Consider the following 21,870-nt stretch of genomic DNA (forward strand, 5'->3'; position numbering starts at 1 on the left):
CTTTGTTGTTGTTGTGACTGTACTGCACTGGGCGCGAACCCGAAGAGGCTTGTATTGGAGACCGACACGCTTACTACGAGGCCAAAACCCCTGAGTCGTGTCGTCATGTGATGTTAACAAACTGCACACAGTGTTGTGAGGTGCGGCCCGAGCCATTGTTTTAGTTATCTATTTACAGAGCCGGAAACCCAGATTTATTTTCGCCGCGCAAACAGAACCGCTGGTCTGCCAACCAGCGGTTCTGTGTGCGGATGTCCCACAAAATTGCTCAGACATTGGTCGACTTTTACAATTCCACATACGTTTAAAAAGCACCATCATCAAACTGGTAGAATAGAATAGGAGGCCTTTATTGTCATTGTACATGGAAACATGAACATTTTCAAAATAAGATGCCCTTACGATTCCTATTAATATTGATGTGTAAAGCAAAATGTGTCACACACAGTATCTCTTACGAAGCATTTTCACAGGAATAAAAAGCTCATTGCAGAAAGAAACAAGTGTGTGAAAACCCTGCAACCCTTTCAACCTATAACTTGAGTCAAACATTACAAAACATTCTGCTCAATTAGGACATTCCGGATTGTATTCTACTTTTTCGTATCTTTCATACTTACACACGGAAATATTTGTTTCCCGCTCCCATTTCCCACTCCTTCCGCTTCTTCGTCCAAATTCAAGCCAGCAGTCCAGGTTAGCATCAGCCTTTCAGCAGCCAGCATTCACTCTGCAATTTTTCCACAAATTGCCTTTTCTAGCTATATAATGTATTCCAGTACGACGCCACAAACTACAGCCTCAGAGCAGACCTGTTGTTGACACTCGACATTAATGAAGACTTACGTGAGTTGTTTTAGAAACGCAGTGCTTATTACAGCGCTCTTGTATTTACTGACATTACTCTGGATGTGTTTCTATGTGTTGTTCTCTCTGTTAACATAAGTAAGAAATTCTGTAAAAACACAGCGTGCAGCTCAATCCATGCTGCGTCAGTGTGAGGCGGAAATACCCGAGCCAGCATATTAAGTGCAAAAGAAGTCAATTTAAGCTGCACCCTTTTCCCAGCAAGTAAAAACCTCAATGCCCAAAAATCTAAGTAAAACCGGATATACTGCTGAAATAATGAGGAATCACCAAAACAACAAGCAATGGCAACAACTCCTTTGCATTAAATTCAGCTCTATACACACTAAAATTGATTTTCTATGTCTTGCCTGTGTGTCTAAACAGCACGGTGCTTACAGGAAACACAGCGAGTCCCACTGGATCTCTATATGGACTTGCTCCACTATCATTGCGTGTCTGCAGTGCAGTCCGGGGGTCCAAGGTCAATAGATAAAGTCCTGCGAGACGATCTCTGGGGTCAAATGGACTTCTTCTATTTCAATCTTCCCTGCTCATGGTTTGTCCTACAGAGTTTATAAACCGGGGCTGCTGCTTCCGTGACAGAAATAGCACCTTCAAGTCCATATAATCATACATGTTTGTTATCCCCAACTTCCCCGGTGGCAGCAAAGTGGTTCCTGTTTGCACACAAAGGAAGCGCCGTGGTCGGGGGGGTATTCGGTCAATATTTCCGTGTCACGGCTACCGCGGTTTTGACCATAATGGCCGCTTAAGCGCACTTTGTGTCAGTGGGAGTCCTCTTTGAGAGCAGCCCGCACTCTGGCCTCCAGCTGGTCCGCCGGAGGCCGAGCATCGGGGTTTGAGGCGAGCATGTCTGAGAGCAGGACGCACACAGATGGGCCGGGCGGGGGCGGCAGCGGGGGCGCCCGCTTAAACTTCATGGGGATGCACAGCTGGAGGTCGGCGTTCTCCCACAGGGCTTCACCCAGCGGCATCAACCAGCCGGAGCGACCCTTACACACGTAGGCGCCTGAAGGAGGAAGTACAAAAAAGGGAGACGCAGTTAGGTCAGCTTTGGTACGTAACACTGACGGGGGGCAGCGTTGAAGCCCCCACACACCCATTGTATGCTGAACACACACGCTAATTGGCCTAATAAGTAGCCTTCTCAGGACTGTCCCAATTCCATAAAACTACCTATTACCGCCGCTACTCATTCTAAGCAGGACATTTAGAGTGTAAACACACACTCGAAAAGAGACATCATGAAGTACACTTGAACACCGGTCGATACTAAAAAGAAATGGAGGAGCTGCTCACAGATGGAAAAAACTAAATGTAGAAGTTGGTGAAACGGCTCCAATAACACCGTAGAAAACAATAACTGTTGCAGCTTTGAATGATCGTTTTGTTAAAAAAACATACAGTATAATTTCAGTGTGACACATTCATTGCTCTTCCTGTCGTACTTACAGTACTTGCTTTTTTAATTTTCTTTTATCCCTCCCCTTATCTTTTGATTACTACGTGTGCACCGAATCACCAAAGCAAATCCCTTGTATGCGAGGAACCTACTTACATTCTACAAGAATACTGATTCTGAAGTGCATCGTTTACTTGACTAAAAATTACAACTACATATTTATAGTAGTATATACCATAAGATCGGTGTACTGGACATACTGTACACGGATAATATGAAGTATGGAGTTGGGACTTATTAGGGCTTTACCAAGATGAGCTCTTCTCTTCTTTTTGGCTGCTCATCTGAAAAGTAAGGAAGGTAAAACTTTAGGCCCGAACAGACTCAACTGGTCATTTGTCTTTACTTGACATTTTCTAGAGTACAAGATGAATTGATAAAAGTCGATAAATGGAAGAAAAAAAAATCATTAGTTACATCATTTAAAAAAGGACGGAAGAGAAAAGATAACGAGGATTATCTTCCAAAGTAATTAAAAATGCATCAAATTTTACTTCTACCCCAGGTTTAGTGTGGTCCTCTCTCATTTTTCTTAAGGAGTGAGAATTAACTTTAAAGGCAAACTGATAGGAACACATCTGTCATGCACATTTAAGTCGTCGTCTTCTGCCGGTGCACATCATTAAACCCAGATTTAAACACCGCGGGCGACAGGTGCGACATGGCGAAAGGCCAGCCGCGATTTGCTGAATTACCCGAGCACCAAAAAAAAAAAAGGCCAGCGAGCTACAGGCTCCCCCAGACCTAGAGGACAAACAGGAGAGGCTGCGTCCCCCCTCCCCCGCTCCCCTGCCTCGTCAAATAACCGTGTGGGTGTGTGCGTCTTGAGAGAGGATAAAGTAAAAATAATAGACCATTTTATCTGTCTGCGAAAAGCCTCCGGCTGCCTCTCCCCATTTTCTCACTGACAAAGAGGATTGTGATCGTCGCTGCTAAATTTCATTTTTCCTTTTTTTTTTTCCTTCTGCTTTTTGCCTTTTTCATTTGAATCCACTGAGTCGCCCCCCCGGCCTCCCTACCCTCCAAAAATAACCATTTTCATTCACCCTGATGGGAGTATCAATGACTCAAGGAGGTTCTCACACACTAAACTTTCGGGATAGCATCTCATCTCCCCGCTGCCACCAGGTCGCCTCTGAAAAAACTACATTTTTTGTGAATAAAACGAGACGTCTCCATTACAGCCGTTTCATTACCATGGGATAGTGGAGTGCAGAGCCGGAGCAGGGCCCTGTACACTACTGAACATTAAGATGCTTCCTCATCTTATGGCCACTCGGGATTCTGACAGGGAGGAGGGGGAAAAAAGGGACATTAAACAAATAGATTTAAATCCCAAAGCTGCACTGGAAAGCCTGGCACGTTGCCTCTCTTTATGGGTCCATTTCCACCACACCAAGCTTCTATGCCACGACGGGCTTAATTTACGACAAAAGACAAATTATGAATTGACACAATTACAACTCATCGTCATCTTTGCTAAGAATATGTGACTGGTCTTCAGTAATGTAGCTTGATGTTATTAAAAGAGAACTCTTGTCAGGAACCAAAGGTGAAAAAAGGAAATCCGGTCAAATAGATGAATAAAAATATACATGATGAATCGATCAGATTATGCTGGCGACAACGGCGCTATTGGCGTAAGGAACACCTAATTGCGCACTTGTCGCGTTTCATTACGAGAAGCGGAGCGTACCGCGATCCGTATCAAAAAACGTACCCTGCAGAAATTATCCCTCATATCTTTGCCATTTAGATTCGAGATTGTACCATCCGTGGGGCTGATGGATGTATGATGTATAGCATGTGACATTTTTAATATGTGCCAGTTAATTAAATCAAACTCGATTCGGCGCAATGCGTCATCGACCTGCCTGGACACACACACACACACACACGCTCAACCTTTCTGAGGGCGCTCAGGACCAGTGAGCGGGATGTCACGTGACACGTCTGCGCTAATGTGTTACCCTAAATGTTAACTGTCAAAATCTGTATTGCCACTTTTTGGCGTGGCCCAAAAGTCTGAGGCCCCTTTCGCATAAGACTATTCTGGTCTAGCTTTGGTTGATCCTTCTGTCTCGTTTGAGGAAAGGAAGCATCAGGTTTCTATTTTACGATCTCTTCCTCCCCCAGGTCTGCTCTGTTGATTGACTTACCCAGTTGTTCCTGCGTGGTCCCTTCTTCTAGGAGGGTGATCCTCTCCAGGACCGCCCAGAACATCACACCCAGCGAGAAGATGTCCGCCTGGGCCGTGTAGGTCAGTCCGCCCCACACCTCGGGGGCCATGTAGAAGTCGGAGCCACAGGTGGACGAGAAGTGCTGCCTGGTCAAACCCCCGTCCCCCAGACCTCCCCTCATCTTGCTCAGACCAAAGTCGGCCACCTAGAGGTTTGTACGGGGAGATAAGGTGAAAAGACACTTCACGCTGAAGATCATTTCTACAAAAAATATGCCTAAAAGAATATTTACTTGAGCTCTGTACTACCCTTATATCTGTTGTATTATTTAGTGTAATTGTTCGTTAGCAAATCAATGTGAAAAGCGCATTTCGATATGTGAAATTTAGGGGTGTAACTATTCTCCAAAATCAATGTTTGACTGTATTTTGGGGTGCATTCACCTTGACGACGGGGCCTTTGGGAGTGACACAGACCAGCACATTGTCGGGCTTCAGGTCCCGGTGGGTGATGCCAAGGCCGTGAAGGAAGGCCACGGCTCTGCAGAGCTGTCGCACCACGCCGTGGTTGCGCTCGGCGTCGGGGGGCCTGGAGAGCAGGTACCGATTCAGGTCGCCCCCATCGCAGTACTCCATCACGAGCCACAGGGCCAGGCGGCGCTGGGGGCCCGGCTGCTCTGCCTCGCCCTGGGACGGTCTCTTTCCGGCTCTGCACTGAGGTCTTTGAGGGGTCGTGCAATCCGTCGCGTTCAATTTAGGCTCGGCCTGGCAAGCGTTGGTCCTGTCCTGTAGCCTGGAGACAGAACTGGTCCTCCTCTTGGTGGTGGACCGGCCGTTATCCATTCCCTGACTCTGCGGCGCTCCGACCACACTACCCTTCAGCACGCTCTCGACCAGACGCAGCGGCAGGACGCCCGGTTTCAGGGGCCTCAGGCTCCTCGGCCCCGTCTGCAGCAGGCAGCTGTGGAGCGCAATGACGTTGACGTGGCTCTCCGCCGTGGCTCTCATGGCCCACAGCTCCTGCAGGTAGAGTTCGATGCACTCCGGGTTGCTGCAGGGCAGCCGCTTGATGGCCACCCGCTGTCCCGTCCGGGCCATATGACCCTCGAACACCACGCCGTAGCTTCCCCGTCCCACTTCCTTCTCTAACGTGTAGAGCTCCTCCATCTTTCACAGGGACTGGGCCTAAAAATCAACAACAACAACAACAACAACAACCACCTCGGGTTATTTTGATAACAGTGACATGTGATGAACATTTAAATATCTTAAGGGACTCTCAACCAGAGTCCCTTACGTTTTAGGATGTTCAGGTTCATCTGGTATTATGAACGCTCACGTTACATTCACAACTGTCGTACCTCTGTCTCAAAATAAGTGGTCTTTTGAAAAACATTAGAGGTTTAACATACATACATTAGAATACAAACAATAACTCAGATGTTCACGGTGTCCCCGAGACCGTATGAAGTGAATTACTGAGCGGCTCTGACATGGCGCTATCTGTAGGCGCTGGTTTTAAAGGCGAAGCTCTCGTTTCCGACGATTTCTCTTTACTTTGAAATTCACTTACCCACAAATCTGCAGCTCTAATCCCGAGCGATAAATCCGCGTAAATCGGCAGTTTACACGACCGACGAGCCGACCCGCGCCATATTCAACGAACAGGATTTTTTTTTTCTTTTCAATTGTCGCTAAACAAACTGACACAAAACAGCAAAAAGAAAACAACTCGCCAGACTTCCGGGTCTTAATTCGTAACGTCCCGCTCTTGTGCGTACGTGCGTCGTGATTGGCTTCAAATCGAATCGCGTCAGGCGTTGTGATTGGCTGGTAATGGGAGCTCGGTACAGGTCGCTACTGTCATCTGGGCGAATGGTTTTAAAGGTACAAACCTTTTACAATCGATTTAAAATAGTAAAGTAAGCAATTATTTTAAACTGTAGAGTCACATTAGCCCAGGTACAACTACTCCAAACGACAGTCTATAATAAGCAGAAGGTTTTCTCAGATGTTAAAACCCAATGGAAACATTTAATTTGACTGCAAAGTTAGACTCCACAAAAATTAAACAAAACACCGCTTTCCATAGTTTAAGGCCTGTCTGACACATTTGGACAAAAATCCTTAGAGAGAGCAAGAACAACCAAAACCTGGTCTGAAGGATCTTCGCGTATCCTTGTAGATTCACAGGACACATTAAACTTCAATAAATGCTTCAGTCAGTCTTCATTTTGCAATACTGATGATCATTTTGTTAAAGGGAAAAAAAAGATACGATAGAGATGCTAAGATTGTCTTACATAAGAGACTAGGTAATCTGAATGCACTAGTCTATTATAAACAGGCACCGTTTCAGCTTGACGGAATTAAAAGCTCCGAATGGGCAAAAACATGGCCAACTTCCATCATTTCCTGAGTTCCATTTAATCACAAAACGTACACACCTACACACACACACACACACACACACATACAATGAGTGGGTGAATCGTATCGACTGTTTTTTGGTGGAGGAGCGGTAACAGTGGTGATGACAGATAACAGCTTTTTGTGTGTATGTGTGTGCGTGTGCGTGTTCTTCTGAGAGAATATAATAGGAAACATGGTGATTCATTGCAATGAAGCACACTGTGAAAGAAAAGAGCTTTGAAGGGTATCTGTGTGTGTGTGTGCTTGTGCTTGCATGCATGCGTGCTTATGTGATCCATAGCTTTTATCAGTGGTGCCGATCATGAATACTCTTCATTACTTGAGGAAGATGGAGTCAGTCTCACTTGACGTGTTTTATCTTGAAGCAAATGCCCTCTATTCAATTATCTCACCCCTCGCTTGCTTTGACAGATATCTGGATGCAGACATTGGGCGCAATACGGGAGGCATTCCGTTTGGAGAATTTATTAGGGAGATATTTCGTGGGAACCACGCAAACGGGCCACGAAGAACTTCCCGGAAAAATTCAATAACGCTTCCGAGCCGAGCCAGCAAGATCTCAACGAGTCGAATAAGAATTATAGTCGCAATCACCTCTGTTTTCGGACTAATTGTGTTTTCTGTGGGGAGGGGGGGGGGCTCTGCTTGCTAATTATGGAGTCCACCAACAGGAGGGGCAACAGTAATTATTTCCCTGATTGAGGTCAAAACCCTTGCATTTAATCCCGAGGTCTATCCTGAGCTCCCTCGCACAAAGAGTAAACATCAGTAAACATCTTCTCAGCAGCCCATACTCAATTTCACAGCAGTCACTCTCTCACAAATGATCATTTTCCTGCCCAGTAAGCCGGCTCTTCATTGGAAATCCTACTCAATTGTGTGTTACTGTTACTGTTCATTCTCTCCATTAAAAAAAAAAAGAGAGAACTAAAGCTCCCCTCTGGTTTCAGATGCCCTCCCGGTAACTGCAGCTGGCACTAAACAGAAAAAATACCTTGAAGGTGTTAAGCAATATGATTGATATATACAAACATATGACATACTTTCCCGCCAAATGCTTGCGCTCTGAAATCGAGTGTCCCAGAGTTTTTTGGGGTGGTTGATGCTGCAGATTCTCTGAGCAGCGACTTCATTCTTCTTCCGTTGAAAAGAAATTAACTAAGGCTGCTCTTTGGGATGAATTTTGCCTGGGTATATGTATTCCGGTCGGCCCTGCTCTTAATAACGATCAATTGTGTCTTGACAGGTTAGAGTCCCGAGGGGCTGTAAACCAAAGCAGAGATCCCCCCCCACCCCCCTTCCCCTGTTTCACATCGTTGGCTTTCATTGTGGAGGTGAACGGTAAAACACCTCCGCTGGATGAGACGGAGAGGAGACGAGGAGTGCGACTCGGGATGAACGGCAGACACGGGCCAACCGCCGCGCAGGTTTGGTCGCAGATGTATATGGTTTTTACGAACTCCTTTGACAAGGGGGCCCGTGAGCCATCAGTCAGCACTTTAACGTCACTAAAAGTCTTCTAAATCTAGCCGTTAGTGCAGGAAATGAAAGTCTAACTTGGTGTCACAGGCGGTAAACCCAAAAAGTGGAATGTACAGTGTATGTAGATTTGGGGACATATTTCCGTTTGCTTCCGTCTCTCTGGAAAATTGGGTCCGTTACCGGCAACTGTCTAGGGACAGATAATACATTTACTCTGATTGGATTATAAGGTCTGCTTTTATGTCAGCTACCATTCTCTCACAACTCTCTAATGGTGCATATAGATATCCTGTGATACAGAGTAAAAGATGTTATTTCTTTCTCATGAAGGCATTTGGTCTGACATTCTCTGATCTATGGCAACGGGACTGATGATTTTAAAGTGCTCATCTGAACGTTTATCTACTGCGTTTCCACTGATACAAATCAATACATATTCACATATATCAGAATGAATTCAAGATCTTTGGAAGCTTCGCTGTGATATTCTATATAATATAAATTATGTCATAGGGCTGTCTGGAAACCAATGACACATGTCTGCAGAGGCTTATTTACTTTTTTAACCCGTGTGGAGAGTTAGTGTATGACAAAAGCTTTGGTCATTAACAACACTGTTTTTTGTCCGCACTGGAACTGGTTGGCCTTTATTTGAATGCTCATATACTGTATGTGTTTTTTGAAGAATCCCATTTTTAAAATACGGTTTCAAAGGATTGGCTTGACAAGAAATATTACTCAACATCATCATCAAAATTGGACTTAAAACGTCTTTGATGTGACGTGGTGCCAAGCGAAGCGTGGCCCTCTGTGACACCAGGGCAACCTCCGCCTCCTGGAAGCATTCATGTACACTGGGCCGCCGGTGGATAGCGGCGATATCAATGACAGACAGGCCTTCGCAGTGGCTGCTTGTTCTCCGGGGCTCCTTATCTCAGCCGCACCGAGGGGGCTCCGTCTATGTACCCAATTCATCCATCACTATCAGACCTCACACAGGTTCGGGGCCATGCATTCACGAGCTTTCACAGGGAAGCCAAAGCTCACGGCAGCTCGTGATGAGAGGGGACGTTGAACCCCGAAGTGCTCAAGAGACATTTTGAGTTTTTGAGACGTAATCATTGTGACTTCCTTCACATATACGAACGGTCGGTTGTTACTGAGCTGTACATTTTGAATATGCAGTTGACGTGGTTTTGAGGCGACGGTCTAGAGAAGTGTTGGATGGACAGGCATGAAATGTGGTATCATGTCCCCCTCTGGAAAAACCTGTAATAACTTTGAAGGACCCCTAACTTTTTAATCTAGAGCCACCCACAGGTCTAATATTAATATATCTAATATAGTTTAGGACCACTTTGAGCATATTCATCCGTTACTCCAATTGGACGTCCTCGTTCATCTTTTACTATCTGAGCGGCTCCCTGAAAAAAACAAGGAGCCGCTAATGCAGCGCCTGCGTTAAAACAACACAGGGCTGCTGTTGAGGTTTTTTTGTCCGAACGCCTTTTTTTTTTCTTATCTTCATTTCACTTCTCTCGTTTCTCATATTTCTCTCAATCTCATATTTTTTGTTTGTTCCACTTCTCTCGTGGTTGACATAATGATCGTCACCCTAACCAAACACCCAACCGGTATCGTCGACTGCAGCCTGCAGTGAAAACCCCGCAGGACCTCGGGGCAGGTCCCATTTTCCGTCCCCAAATTTCCAGCATGAGTCATACAAGCCCTCTGCTGTCCGCAGACTCGGGCCGGCTGCGCGCTTTGTCCGTGGACTGCCCCGTCCTACATTGTTCATTCTTTTTATTTCCAAGGAGAACGCAGTCTCCTATTCAGGTGTGCCATCACCACCAACAACAAAAAAAAAAAGGCTCTTTGTTCATCTCCTTCTCCAGCACAGACAAGCTCATCGACCCATCGTCGTCTCCGTGCCATTGCTCTGCCTCACCTGAGCTCAACTTGCATTTCTGGAGTAAACATGTGATTTGTGCCATTGTTTTTCCTCGACCTTGGCAGCGGGTCGGCGTTGACGCCGCGGGGGTTCTATGGACACACCTTTAAGACATGAGGCCTCGGGATCAATCTCACGGTGGATGATGCGTATTTTTAGAGCCCCATTAGTTGGCTCAATGAAGACGAAAGCGGTGGCGTAGGCGACGCCTCCTACGTCAGCACGGGGCAACGGTTCGTGTGTCCGTCCATGGATTGTGCGTAACAGAACGGGGGAATCCACCCCTCTCTCTCTCTCTCTCTCTCGCTCGCTCGCTCGCTCTCTCTAACTCTCCTCTATGTTGGTGTGAATGGTGATATGCAGGGAAAAGGGAGGGGGGTGGGGGGGTGGGGGTGGAGGGTTGAGCCAGGAGGGAAGGGGTGTGCCATTATAAGGAGCCTCAGAGGAGGCATGTGTTCAGTTGTTGAAACCCTTAGCCTAAGGATACGAGCTGAAGCACCCAACTGTCTTACAGATAGAAGGAGGACTCCGAGAGATTATCTTTGCGTCACCGATACAGGTAAGCGAGTGTGACCTTCCTTTCCTTTCTTTTTTCCCCAACCACGAGTGTGAGGCCACCTGTGCGGGGAAGATTGTGAATGAATTGTGGGAAGATGTTAAAATAGTTACTTAGGAAAGGACTCTTGTACGCACGAACCAATGGCTAAGAGATCCCGGGGGAATCTTGCTGTTTAAAGACAAACACTGTGAGGATTCTCCCTCTTTAATCCCCCTCTTTTTTTATTCTGTCATTTCTGCTTTGTCTCTTTCCGACTCTGTGATTTTTTGGGATCTTGACCTCGGAGGCAAATCTATCAAGAACCCTTTACTCACCTGGTTTAAAATATATATATATATATATAAATATATATATATATAAAAATTTCCATTACTGTGCCCGTCTCCCAGCGGCTCTCAAGGTACCACAGTCCCCGTCACCATTACCCACATCGCACTTGATAAATACTTAATTAACAAGAGAGTAAGTCCCAGTTTGTGCTGAGGAGGCGGTTAGTCACTCAGATGTATGACTTTAATCTAACACAGGTAGAATATATGTATTTTTTAAATCATAATGGAGTGTAGATTATTGATGCTATGAAAGTATAAATGTGTGTATAGTGTATACAGATATAGATCTTTAGAAATATTCCAATATTTATGCTGAAAGCCGCTTATTTATTGGTTTTCGTTGAATATCATGTGTCAGATTGAGTGAATCACAAGAAAGCTCCACAGTGACTAAAGATATTTGATTCTTGTCAAAGCCGCTCCAACGGCAACCTCAACAAGTAGGGGGGGTGGGGGGGGGGCTTGAGGTGAATCGCTTGAACGGCGTTATTATGCTAAGCGTAAGATGATGATGATTTTAATGATAATGGTAATGACTGTGCATAATCTTTTCCCATTATCAGTGGAGACGATACCCGCACAGACAGGGGAGAAGATGGGTGGTTAATGTGCCGTTCACAGATAAATGACTCCATAGTGGGGAACTGTTGTGTGAAGGATGGAAATATGTATACAGGATGGAGTGAGGTATATTACACTATGTCAGCCAATCAATTCATATGTTTCAATTTTTTTTGAATTTAAGATGCATGGCATATAAGAGAAATCCCATTTATGCCTGTGGGAAGAAAAACATGTTTTTATTATTCTATACATTTATTTATTTGGCCTTTCAATAGCTGGTTATTTTAAGATTGAAAAAAAAAAAAAAAAGCTAACACAAGAGTCCATACAATTGTTTCCTTTTTTTATGTAAATCCAATTTTTATATTTCATCTTAATCGAAAATAGGCTTAATCTGATCATACCCCACGATATTGGCAAAAACAAAACCATCTCACAATTTAGTTTTCCACCTTGTTTATTTATTCAGTGGCAGTTGCCTTATCCCCCTGCACAAACATTTTTAGCACGTCATCGGTTCATCACTTTTTCTTTATTTTGATCCCGGCCTTTACTGTCCTCGGCTTTCTCAAAGTTGGGAGCTGGTGTGGCCGTGCCAGATGCCCCATGTCCAATGGATTTGTGCAGGTGTCAACGCAGCTTAGCGGCGACCTGATCAACGATGACACCGTGTCAGCTGCCCAGCACTGCAGAATGTCAGCACTCCAGTCGGAGGCTGGTGGCAGGGAACACTGCACGGACTGGGTGCGTCGGCGAAGTGCTCAATGTCCACATCGCGTTAAAAAAGCTTTTTATTTCCTCCCACCTCCAATTGTCCTGAGCTGACTGGGCTTTGATGAAAAATGACATAATTCAATCAACTTTTTTACCGCGCACTATAGACGGGTTGGTTTGATTCCGGCATCAAGAGACATTTCTCCTCGTCTCTTCTCTTTCTGGCATTGTAGGAAAACCAAATAACCCGAACTCCATCAATAACTTTGAGAAATGATGTGAATACAGAGATCCACATGAGTGCACCTCTCTGCAATCACCCCCCCAATCTCCCACAGACTCACACACACACACACATCCGATCGGCCCCGACGAGTCCGTGCTGCTCTGTTCTCTCTTTTCTCGCTGGTGCCTTATGAGCTACACTGCGAGAATATTATTTGGGGGGGGGGGGGGGGAATTACGCAGCTTTGCGTGGGCTAAATGAGACGATTATCGTGTGCTTCCCAATGAACCACATACCTGATGCTGGGAAAGATTGCCGCTCTATCCTCGGAGGTGGGAATAAGTCCCCTGATTTAGAGGAACCCTGCAAGTACGATTGAGGGAAACAATAGCAATGATATGCTCAGTTGATCTGATATGATGATGATGATGATGTGGAAAAAAACATACAGAGAGTATCAAATCCCCGCTCAATATTTGTGCTAAATGTGTATCATGTGACGGTTATGGTCGATGCGGGGTATTGGAAGAAAAAAGTTCTGCCGTTTACCTTATTTGCACTCAATTTGTGTGCTCCGCAGTCGACATGAGATTAGTCTTCCTGAAGGGGGGGGAGAAGGAAGATAAAGGCACATAGTTATCCAGCAGCAGGAATCGAGATTATTGAGATAGATGTGGAGATGCAGCGATTAAGACAGCGAGAGTTCAGACAATGAAGGAGAATCTCTATTGCCCGCGGACGCGTCTTATCACCCTCGTGTCCGCTTTGATCGAACCGCTCGTACATGCGTCACCATGACCTCAGTGCCCTTTGAGCTTGACCTCTTCGCCCTTCGCGATCCTCACCATCTGTCAGTTCTGCCCGCGCGTGACGGCGTCCGGACCCGAAGTGCAGAAGCGCGGACGCAATCGTGAAGTCTGGTGACGCTGTGGCGGACGCGTCTGAACGGGATTAAGCAGCGCGCGCGCTCTCTCTCTCACATGAGTCATTTCAGGATCCTGCCTGCAAGGAGGGGCACGGCTGCAGGTGCCCCCTTCTCAACTTTCCGCCGGGTCGCAGGCGTGTCATCGGCGCTTTCACAGAACCTCCGTGGACGTACTTGGTGTCGATTCCCGCTGCTATTGACATGTTACTTGTGGTTTTTCTCTTTGTGAGTTGGGATTTGGACCAACGCAGTGGAATGGCAAAGTCAGTAAAAGGGAACATCCATTCTGATAAATGATTCCTTTGTCAAGCAATCGTTTCCAAACATTTTGCTGTTTTTTTGGGGGTAGGCTTCTCAAATATGAGGGGTTTGCAGATTTTCTCCATTCATTTTTCCTTCATAACTGTAAATTGTGCATCTTGAAGGTTTTGGACCAGCGATTTGAAGGACGTCTATTTGTGCTCTGGGAAACTGTAATGGACAATGTACAGCTTTCTGTGGTTTTATAGACGAAACAAATGATCAGATCAGTTCATTGAAACGGGGGCGGGGGGAACCTGTTTAACACATCTGCGGGTAATAGCACGTACTGGTTGCGGATGGCAAGCGCATTGTTTGCATCATAGCATGTAAGCAGAAGTTGCCCTAATTGCAGTTTGAGAAGCAGAATGATAATAATAATAAAAAGAATTCCATTAGAGTTGGAATTTTAAACGATCGCAGTGTAATTGCGGGCAATCCGTGACCTATGAGAGATTCAGTATCTCATGTCAAGTGGCTGGTCTGATGAGTCACCGCATGATGAACACGAGTACGTTGCAGGGAGCTCCATTCATAAGACTCGACGGTTTAAGACACATGAGCCCGGCCATCGTGGCATGACTGTGCTTATGACCTTTCGCAATGTTGGTTCTGGTAATAATAGTGATAATGGTAATAATTGCAGTGATTTGGTTTAAATTTTCTTCTTCTTTGGGCTGTCGCTCTCCCCCGTGGTTACTTTTTAGGGGTAACCACCCATCTGTCCACACATCCTTCAATTGTCTAAAGCTCCCATTCTGTAGGGGGACGAGAGGAGCTAGAGGCAATTCCAGTAAACACAGGATCTGTGACTGATTTTAGAATAACACAAAGAAAGTAGTTATTTGACTCTGCACACGGGTTCTTAAAATGTTGAAAGATGCGGTGCAGCTGTGAGCTGGACTCAGATGCCGGTGAAGGATTGTGATGTTACACGGTGGCAGATGAGGATGAAAGAAAGGAGAGGGCACCGACTCCACAGTCTAGACCATAATGTTCAAAAGTGTTACAGTAATGTGATACAATGCTCGAGTCATTTTTCTTTCTTTTTCTGTCGAGAAAAGTAGCTTTAAAGGGCAAAAACAGTCGATTGAGTTTTCTCTCTTCGTGCCGAGCAAAATCAATGCGATTCAAAATAAGAATTACATTTGATTGATTTCTTCAGAGGGGGCCGCTTGGGGCCTTTTGTCTTTCAAATTCACATCAAATTGTCAGTTCAGCCAAACTCCCCCACCCCCACCAGAAAAAAAAACCATCATTCACCTTTTGTGGTATCGGTCCATGGCGATAGTTCTGGTTTTTATCAGTGTGAGTTGTGACGTATCTGTTACAAAGGTTTCTGTCGGCATATAATCACGAGCAACGTGAATGTATGCATTGAAAAATTACATTTAAAAAAATGTAAAAAACAACTTCTCTCACCAGAAGCAGTGTCCCCCCTCACATTTGATATTCAAAGAATATCTGGGACTATATTCTAACAGAGAAATAGTCCCTGTGAAAATTGACGATAATGGAAACCATGGTTGAATAACGCACACCGTATTAAACCAAAAACACAATCTTTCCCTGATGTTAACCAAGTGCGTCGAGTGCCCAAAACTAAAGCCATTCAGAAACGGTTTAATCATGCTTCAGTTGCAATAGGCAAATATGATAGTGTTAAGTTGGTATTAATTAAAAAATCGATTACCATTGAGCATTTAGCAGGTACAGTATGTTCAATAGCAACGTTTGGCATCTGTTTCCTCGTTATCTGGATAAAAATTGTTATGTTTCCTTCAAAGGATTGCAGATGTAGTTTTAGCCAAAATAACTGATCATGGTGCATTCCAGGGGTGGAATTTAGATTTCAATGGGGGGGATAGTTACAGTAAAAGGGCTTTAGTACACGATTTTGATGAATCCCCTTCATCCCCTTTATTGTTGAAAAAATACCACAAAAAGTGATGATCTTTGGCTTTTGAAATTTATTTTTCTAGGCCTTGGAGAAATTTATTTTTCTAGGCCCTGTTGTAGCCAACAGACAAAAACATTGTACTACTTGTCCTTCAAATAGTCACTCATTCAAATGTAAATTACGCCCTTGGTGCGCTCTGTAGATGATCCAGGATGACGCCTGTTGAGTTTCCTTACGTGCTCTGTGCTGCGCGCACCACTTTGTACAGATTGAAGGGGGAAAAACTTGAGCAATCAAAACCAGAACTGTGTGCATGGCACCATACCAGGAGACACGGGTGAGGAAATAAACCCGTGTTTGTAACTTGGGTGGATCAAGCCATTGAATGGACAACCATCTTTCCCCAGTGGTCCAGAGAAACATGTACCAGGACCAGAGTAGAAAAACTATATGAATTTTGCATGGATATTATGAGACCGATCTTTATCTTTCTCCACCAAACCACACTTTATCGGCCCGTTATCTCAGATCCACGCATTTTAAACAAGCAGTCCCAGAGTGTGAGGTGATAAACCACTCTTCTCGGCCTACAAGGAATTCATCAGGCCGCCGTTAGCTGTAATAGGTGGAATATGCATTTTAATCATCTTCCCCTCCGACATAAGTGGCCGCATTTTTTCCCGCGCCATCCATCTTCGGTGGCTTCCAGCTTCCAGCCTGGCCCGTAATGACGGGGAGTTAAGATCTACTCACCGCTGGACGCGGCTGGAAACCTCCGCGATATGTCATTAAAGATAAAAGATCTCTGCCATAATTCACAGATGTGCAGAGCGACAGGGAGAAACGTGAGGGGGGTCGGATGGAGGTGGTGGTGTGTGGGGGGGGTGGGGGGGGGAGGTTGAGTGTTGAGGCACGAATGGAGCAACGAGAACGGCAGAGTGGGTGCGCCAGAGAGACACAGAGGGACAGACAGAGGGAGGCCTCCAGGTTATCTGTGCATTAGCAGCCTCCTTTGTGCTCCGCAGCTCCATGCAGGCGACTAATGGACGAGACCGAGTGAGTCAGAGCTTTGTCGGAGACAAGCGCAGGAAGGAGCTCTTCTTCTCCCTCGCCTCACACCCGTGACGCCCCGGCTCCGCTCGCCACCCTTCACAAACCCCCCCCCCCCCCCGTCAGCTTTATTTGTTCACCTTTCAACGCGGTGCACTTACACCTGGGCTGCTCATATTCCGCTCTCGTCCATTCGTTTGTTTCGCTTTCGTCAGAAAAAAAAAATATTTTTCCTGAAAGTCCTCAGGTTGAATGGAGGTGAATCTAGTATTCTATTTCAGTAAAGAGGCGAGGGCTTGGCTTGTGTTATTTATATTTTCTTTGTGCTACTTTGAAATAATTCCTTCTCCATTAAACAAAAAGAATATATTTATGACAAACATAAGAAAGGTGATCACAAGTAGAGAGTATCAATTAATTGATCAAAAATAAAATAATCCCCTGATATGGAAGTTTGAACGTTTTATGAGGTGGTTTTTTTTAACAAGAAAAGACTGAAATAAAGAAAAATACATTTAGGACGAGAAAAAGTTAACGGATCCTCCCATGCTCTCCCCAAACTTTTTTTTACCGTCTTAGTTACCTCTATTAGGAGAACAAAATAGTTGCAAGATGAAAAGATGTATATTCAGAGGGACATTTTCTATGCTCCATTTTCTTTTCGCTTTCATGCCAGCGTTCATTTAGAAGGGCAAGCTATTTACAAATGACAAGGATCTATAGTTTCAAATGCTACTCTCCCTGTAATAAGGTCCCATTCTCCTGCACGAATAATGTTGTTTCGGTGCCCCGGGGGGGGGGGGGGGGGGGGGGGGGGGGTGAAGCCCTGTGAGAAGGGGCGTCTCTAGCAATCATCCTTTTATCCGTGTACGTCACATATGATATATCAGCCCCCTGCACCCAGTCAACTGCCTGCTCGGTCACATTATGCACATTATGCAAATGACATGAAACATTTCTAGATAGCTGAAAAAGTATGCAAATTCACCCGCAAGGGGTGGCGAAAAATGGACCCATGTGGCAATGTCAGGACCGAGAAGGGGAGTCGTTGCCAAGAATGGAAAAGGCGGCTCAGAGTGTCACACAGATTCCATTTGAAGTTGTTGAGAATATGGGAAAGTTGTGACTGGGCGTGGCCCTTGGATGTGAGCAGCTCCTGGGCACGGTGACGCGCCCACTCGGTAAAGTGTCATACAATCAGTCGTGGTTCTTTTTAGAAAACTACAGACTACCAATCATCTACTTAATCCAATCTTGGCCGGAGAAGTGCTTTTTTTTTTGGAGAAATGAATGTTGTTCTTTTGAGGGATTCATAACTGTTTGTATCCGCCTGCAATTGTATTTTTTTTCCTTTAACTGTCAGATCACTGTTTTTTTCTGTTAACTCCAAATGACTTTTTCAACTCATATTATCAGAAATATCTAACGTTACAGAGTTGTCAAGTTTTCATTTTGTGTAAAGCTACATTTTGTTTTATTCTGCTCCCACTGCATTATTATTCTACTCAACACAATGACAATTTTAATTCCATGATGTTCTGTTACTGAAGACTGTTACCCATCTCAGTGCATTGTGTATACGCATTGGAATGTTGATGTCGGTCACAGATCTTTCCAAGACGGTCCATCAAATAGCTATTGAAAAATGCCACGGTGTCAAATCAATGTGGTCAGAGATCACCAACGATTGTATGGATTGGCGATCCATCCGATGGGTTTTCGAAATACTTCCGTGACAGACTGACAGACCGACCGACGCTGTCATCCCGAGAGCCAGCCAAAAATTAGCAACCAAACTTTAAAATATCAGCCTGGGCTAGTTTTTATTCATGCATAACAAGTGAGCACACTTGAGTGGTGACCATAGACATCTCCACCTCCCCTCACTGCCCAAAAAAGAAGCCCAAATATTCCGGAATTGGTCGCTGCCATCTTGCGCTGGTGACGTTTATTTCGGCTCATCCTGTTTGTAAGTCAGTCTCAGCTGTCAATCGTCATTTTTAGAATCAAATAAGGACTGAAAACCAAACTTGCTGCGAAAAAATCAACACGTGAACATTACAGTACATCAGTGTGATTAGAACTACTTAAACTGACAGAATCCATCTTTGGATTTTTTAAAGCGTACTTTGACTTTTGTCCTTGCCCCATCTGCTAACCTGGCGCGATCAAAATGTTGTGGCTTACTTTCGGGGGAGCTGTCATATCGTCCATCTTGATGTACAGTCTACAGTGACGACTGCTCTATTGATGGTTTTCAAAAAGCAAACTCTACTCACACCACTTCCTCCCCTGATATTATTTGAGTCCCTCACTGCTATCAATATGCTCTAGCACCCACTGCTAGAAAATCAGTCATTTAAAGGTGCCGTCCCAAAATTTGGTGTTTCACTTCCATTAAGTTGGGGACGGATTACAAAGGAAACTTTCAAAACTGAGGCAGCAAAGGGTGAGATATTACTTTAATGGCAACCAAAGAAAAACCCCACGCACTGTGGCCGTACATCACGTGTGTGCGCTCTCCATGAAACACTTTCGGTGTGTAACGATGTCGGAGCAGGGAACTCTCGGGCTAATGGGCGCAATCGCCGGGCCCCGCGGGGTTAGGCGTGTCGTGCTGTGTGGGGACAGGAGTTGTGCAAACAGACGTGAGTGGGGTATGCAATAAATAAACAATGAGCAACAGGAGACACTTTCAACCCATCCCGAGTCAATGAGCTGACCAACACAAATCATTACAAGCAGCTCACTATGATGCCCTCCATAAACACCTAGCAGGCTGCAGATTGATGACAGTGTAGACCATTTACTATTAATATCCTTGTCAATTGTCTCTCACTGACAATAATGGTTTCCATTCAAAGGGGGCGACGGCGGCAGCCGGTGGCCCGGTAAGTCATTCCCTGAGCATTCAGACGCATAAATTGCTCTTGATCCACTTCATCAAGCGTCGGCTGCAGCCAGATAGATCTCTAATCAGCTAAACAATAGGCCTATCGAAGCCCACGAACGAATGAATTAACAAACGAACCCACCGCGGAAATTTGACGGCAGTCAGTTGAAGATTTCCCGGATATATTGAATCGACCCGCGGCTTCGCCAAAAACAATTGCACTCGGATGGGGCTCATTTGGAAGTCGTTCATATTATAAAATGGATACTGATAAACAGTTTTGTCAAAATTGGAAATAAAAAAGTGCAAGCGTTCGCCTAATGAGGATATGTTTCTGGCCCCTTTTTTTTTATCATCACTCCTCAGATGATGGGATGCGGCCCCCGTGTTGTTAAGCTATGAACGTCTCAATGTGTCAAACTAGACAAATGGACGTCCGTTGTGCCACAACAAAAGCCCTGAAAACATGACATCGCGAAACTCTCCATTAATGATGATGGCTCCGAATGCCTGTTCATATTAACACACCACTGGAGCCCATTGTTAATGTTTGAAAGCCACATCTTTGTGGCACCCGAGCGTATCCAGGGCCTACGCCATCGCTTACACAGTTCACTCATTTGTCCAACTTACTTAGTGAGGGCCACTTTAGGGAGAACATAACAATATCAAATGGGCTTAGTCAGCAGGCTAGCAAATGATCATTGCACAAAACATCTCGGCATAAGCAAACAAACATGTCCCTCTAATGATTTCCCATAAAGCCATTTATATATTTTTTCAATGGGCCGGCGTCACACTCGACTTGAACCATATGTTATCGACTGTGAGTGGTAATGTGCTAAAGCGAGAATGGTCTCGGTGGGCCGGTTTTTTAATGTATTCTTTTTTTTTTTTTACTTTCTTTTTTTTTTACTTCAGTGCACGCATCAATACAACACCCACTCACTGTTTATTTCCAAAGATTTCCGTTCACTCCCATCGATACCACGTCCTTACTGCTGCCTCCAGCCATGGCGACTTCTGCCACCCGACTCTGTCGTCATCAAACCTGTGAAAACGTCGCGAGTGTGAATTCCACTTTGACCAGATGGGAGCTCGTGTGAGTCGACGCGCCACCGGGCGTTTCTCCTCTTCAATCTGCTATTGATGGCGTATGATGCAGTCGTGCCGCTGTTTGTATTACTAACCCTTTTTTTTTTTTTATATGCCAAACATCTCAATATCTGTAGAGGAAATGACTGCACAGCCCGCCTCAACGTGTTCACGATCAAGTTGGATTTTTTAGTAAATTTAGGTGTTTAACATGTGAAACCTATCCAAAATAAATATCCGCAAACAGTTATATGCAGTAACAGAAACCAATGCTGCATTTACTGTACAGAATGTTTAATGGATTTTACCCAACAGCGAAAAAATGGTATGATCTATCAGCTGCACAAACAGTGCATGTGCAAAAAGGCCCTGCTTAGTTTCATGGGTCCCATCATTTCCCTAATCCCTTCTGAGCACGTCGCTTGTAAAAGAACTCAAATCGGTGCTAATTACAGGAGCAACGGGGGCGATCGCTCTGGCTTTGGTCGATTGGTTTTGCCCTTTTAGAAATCAGCAGCGGAAAAAGGAACGTTCCGCTGTGCGTTGTCTACAAGGCTCCAGCTCACACCGGTAATTGGTTCATTATTTGGAAAGTGTACCTGCTGAACACTGGTGTTGTTTTTCCTTTCATTAGCAACGACTTCTCAAACAGGTTTTTTTCCCCCCTCTGGACCAGCTTTGATATTTCAATATCACTATCAAGTGCTACCAAGGGGGAACGTAGAGTTTCCTGCAGCGAGTCGTTTATGTCAAGAAGAGTAATAGAAAAAAATCCTAAAGCAGACTGAGGCTTTGAGGGCATGACTTCTTATGAAATATATATATGTTGGTTAGATATTTTTTGTGTCACCATGAATGACAACAGCTACGTATAATCTTCCTGCTGCAATGTACTGTTGTGTGTACTGCTAGGGAAAGTTAAGTCCTGGCACAAA

General features: G+C 44.9%; 2 protein-coding genes across 4 annotated transcripts in view; one reads left to right on the forward strand and one right to left on the reverse strand.

Annotated features, from left to right (window-relative positions):
- Positions 1 to 329: 329 nt before the first annotated feature.
- si:ch211-63o20.7 (Serine/threonine-protein kinase pdik1l-B-like) lies at positions 330 to 6,283 on the reverse strand. Of its 3 annotated transcripts, XR_004786433.2 has the most exons (6): positions 6,085 to 6,283; positions 4,956 to 5,696; positions 4,492 to 4,717; positions 3,529 to 3,616; positions 2,582 to 2,616; positions 1,775 to 1,879 (listed from the first exon to the last, which is right to left on the reverse strand). XR_004786433.2 is itself a non-coding variant. In XM_035618221.2 (5 exons), exons 2-5 carry the CDS (start codon positions 5,676 to 5,678, stop codon positions 1,844 to 1,846), a joined length of 1,020 nt encoding a protein of 339 aa, XP_035474114.2. In that variant the 5' UTR covers positions 5,679 to 5,696; positions 6,085 to 6,283; the 3' UTR covers positions 1,692 to 1,843. The 3 variants fall into 3 exon arrangements, 2 of the variants coding, with proteins under 2 accessions (XP_035474113.2, XP_035474114.2); XM_035618221.2 differs by lacking the exon at positions 3,529 to 3,616 and having other exon boundaries at positions 1,692 to 1,879; XM_035618220.2 differs by lacking the exons at positions 2,582 to 2,616; positions 3,529 to 3,616 and having other exon boundaries at positions 330 to 1,879; positions 6,085 to 6,280.
- Positions 4,336 to 21,870, forward strand: part of pnocb (prepronociceptin b) — a 25,874-nt gene continuing 8,339 nt past the window's right edge. The window contains exon 1 of the mRNA XM_035618222.2: positions 4,336 to 4,723. The gene's annotated coding sequence lies outside the window, so the exon portion shown is untranslated. The remainder of the gene's footprint in view (positions 4,724 to 21,870) is intronic.

The sequence above is a fragment of the Scophthalmus maximus genome, chromosome 18 (assembly GCF_022379125.1).
Source record: "Scophthalmus maximus strain ysfricsl-2021 chromosome 18, ASM2237912v1, whole genome shotgun sequence".
NCBI lineage: Eukaryota > Metazoa > Chordata > Actinopteri > Pleuronectiformes > Scophthalmidae > Scophthalmus > Scophthalmus maximus.

Coding starts and splice junctions, on each gene's coding strand:
- si:ch211-63o20.7 (XM_035618220.2), bottom strand. CDS start 5,678: ATGGAGGAGCTCTACACGTTAGAGAAGGAAGTGGGACGGGGAAGCTAC. Junction 4,718..4,955: donor CCAAAGGCCCCGTCGTCAAG/GTGAATGCACCC, acceptor ACAAACCTCTAG/GTGGCCGACTTTGGTCTGAG. Junction 1,880..4,491: donor GACCACGCAGGAACAACTGG/GTAAGTCAATCA, acceptor TTCCTCCTTCAG/GCGCCTACGTGTGTAAGGGT.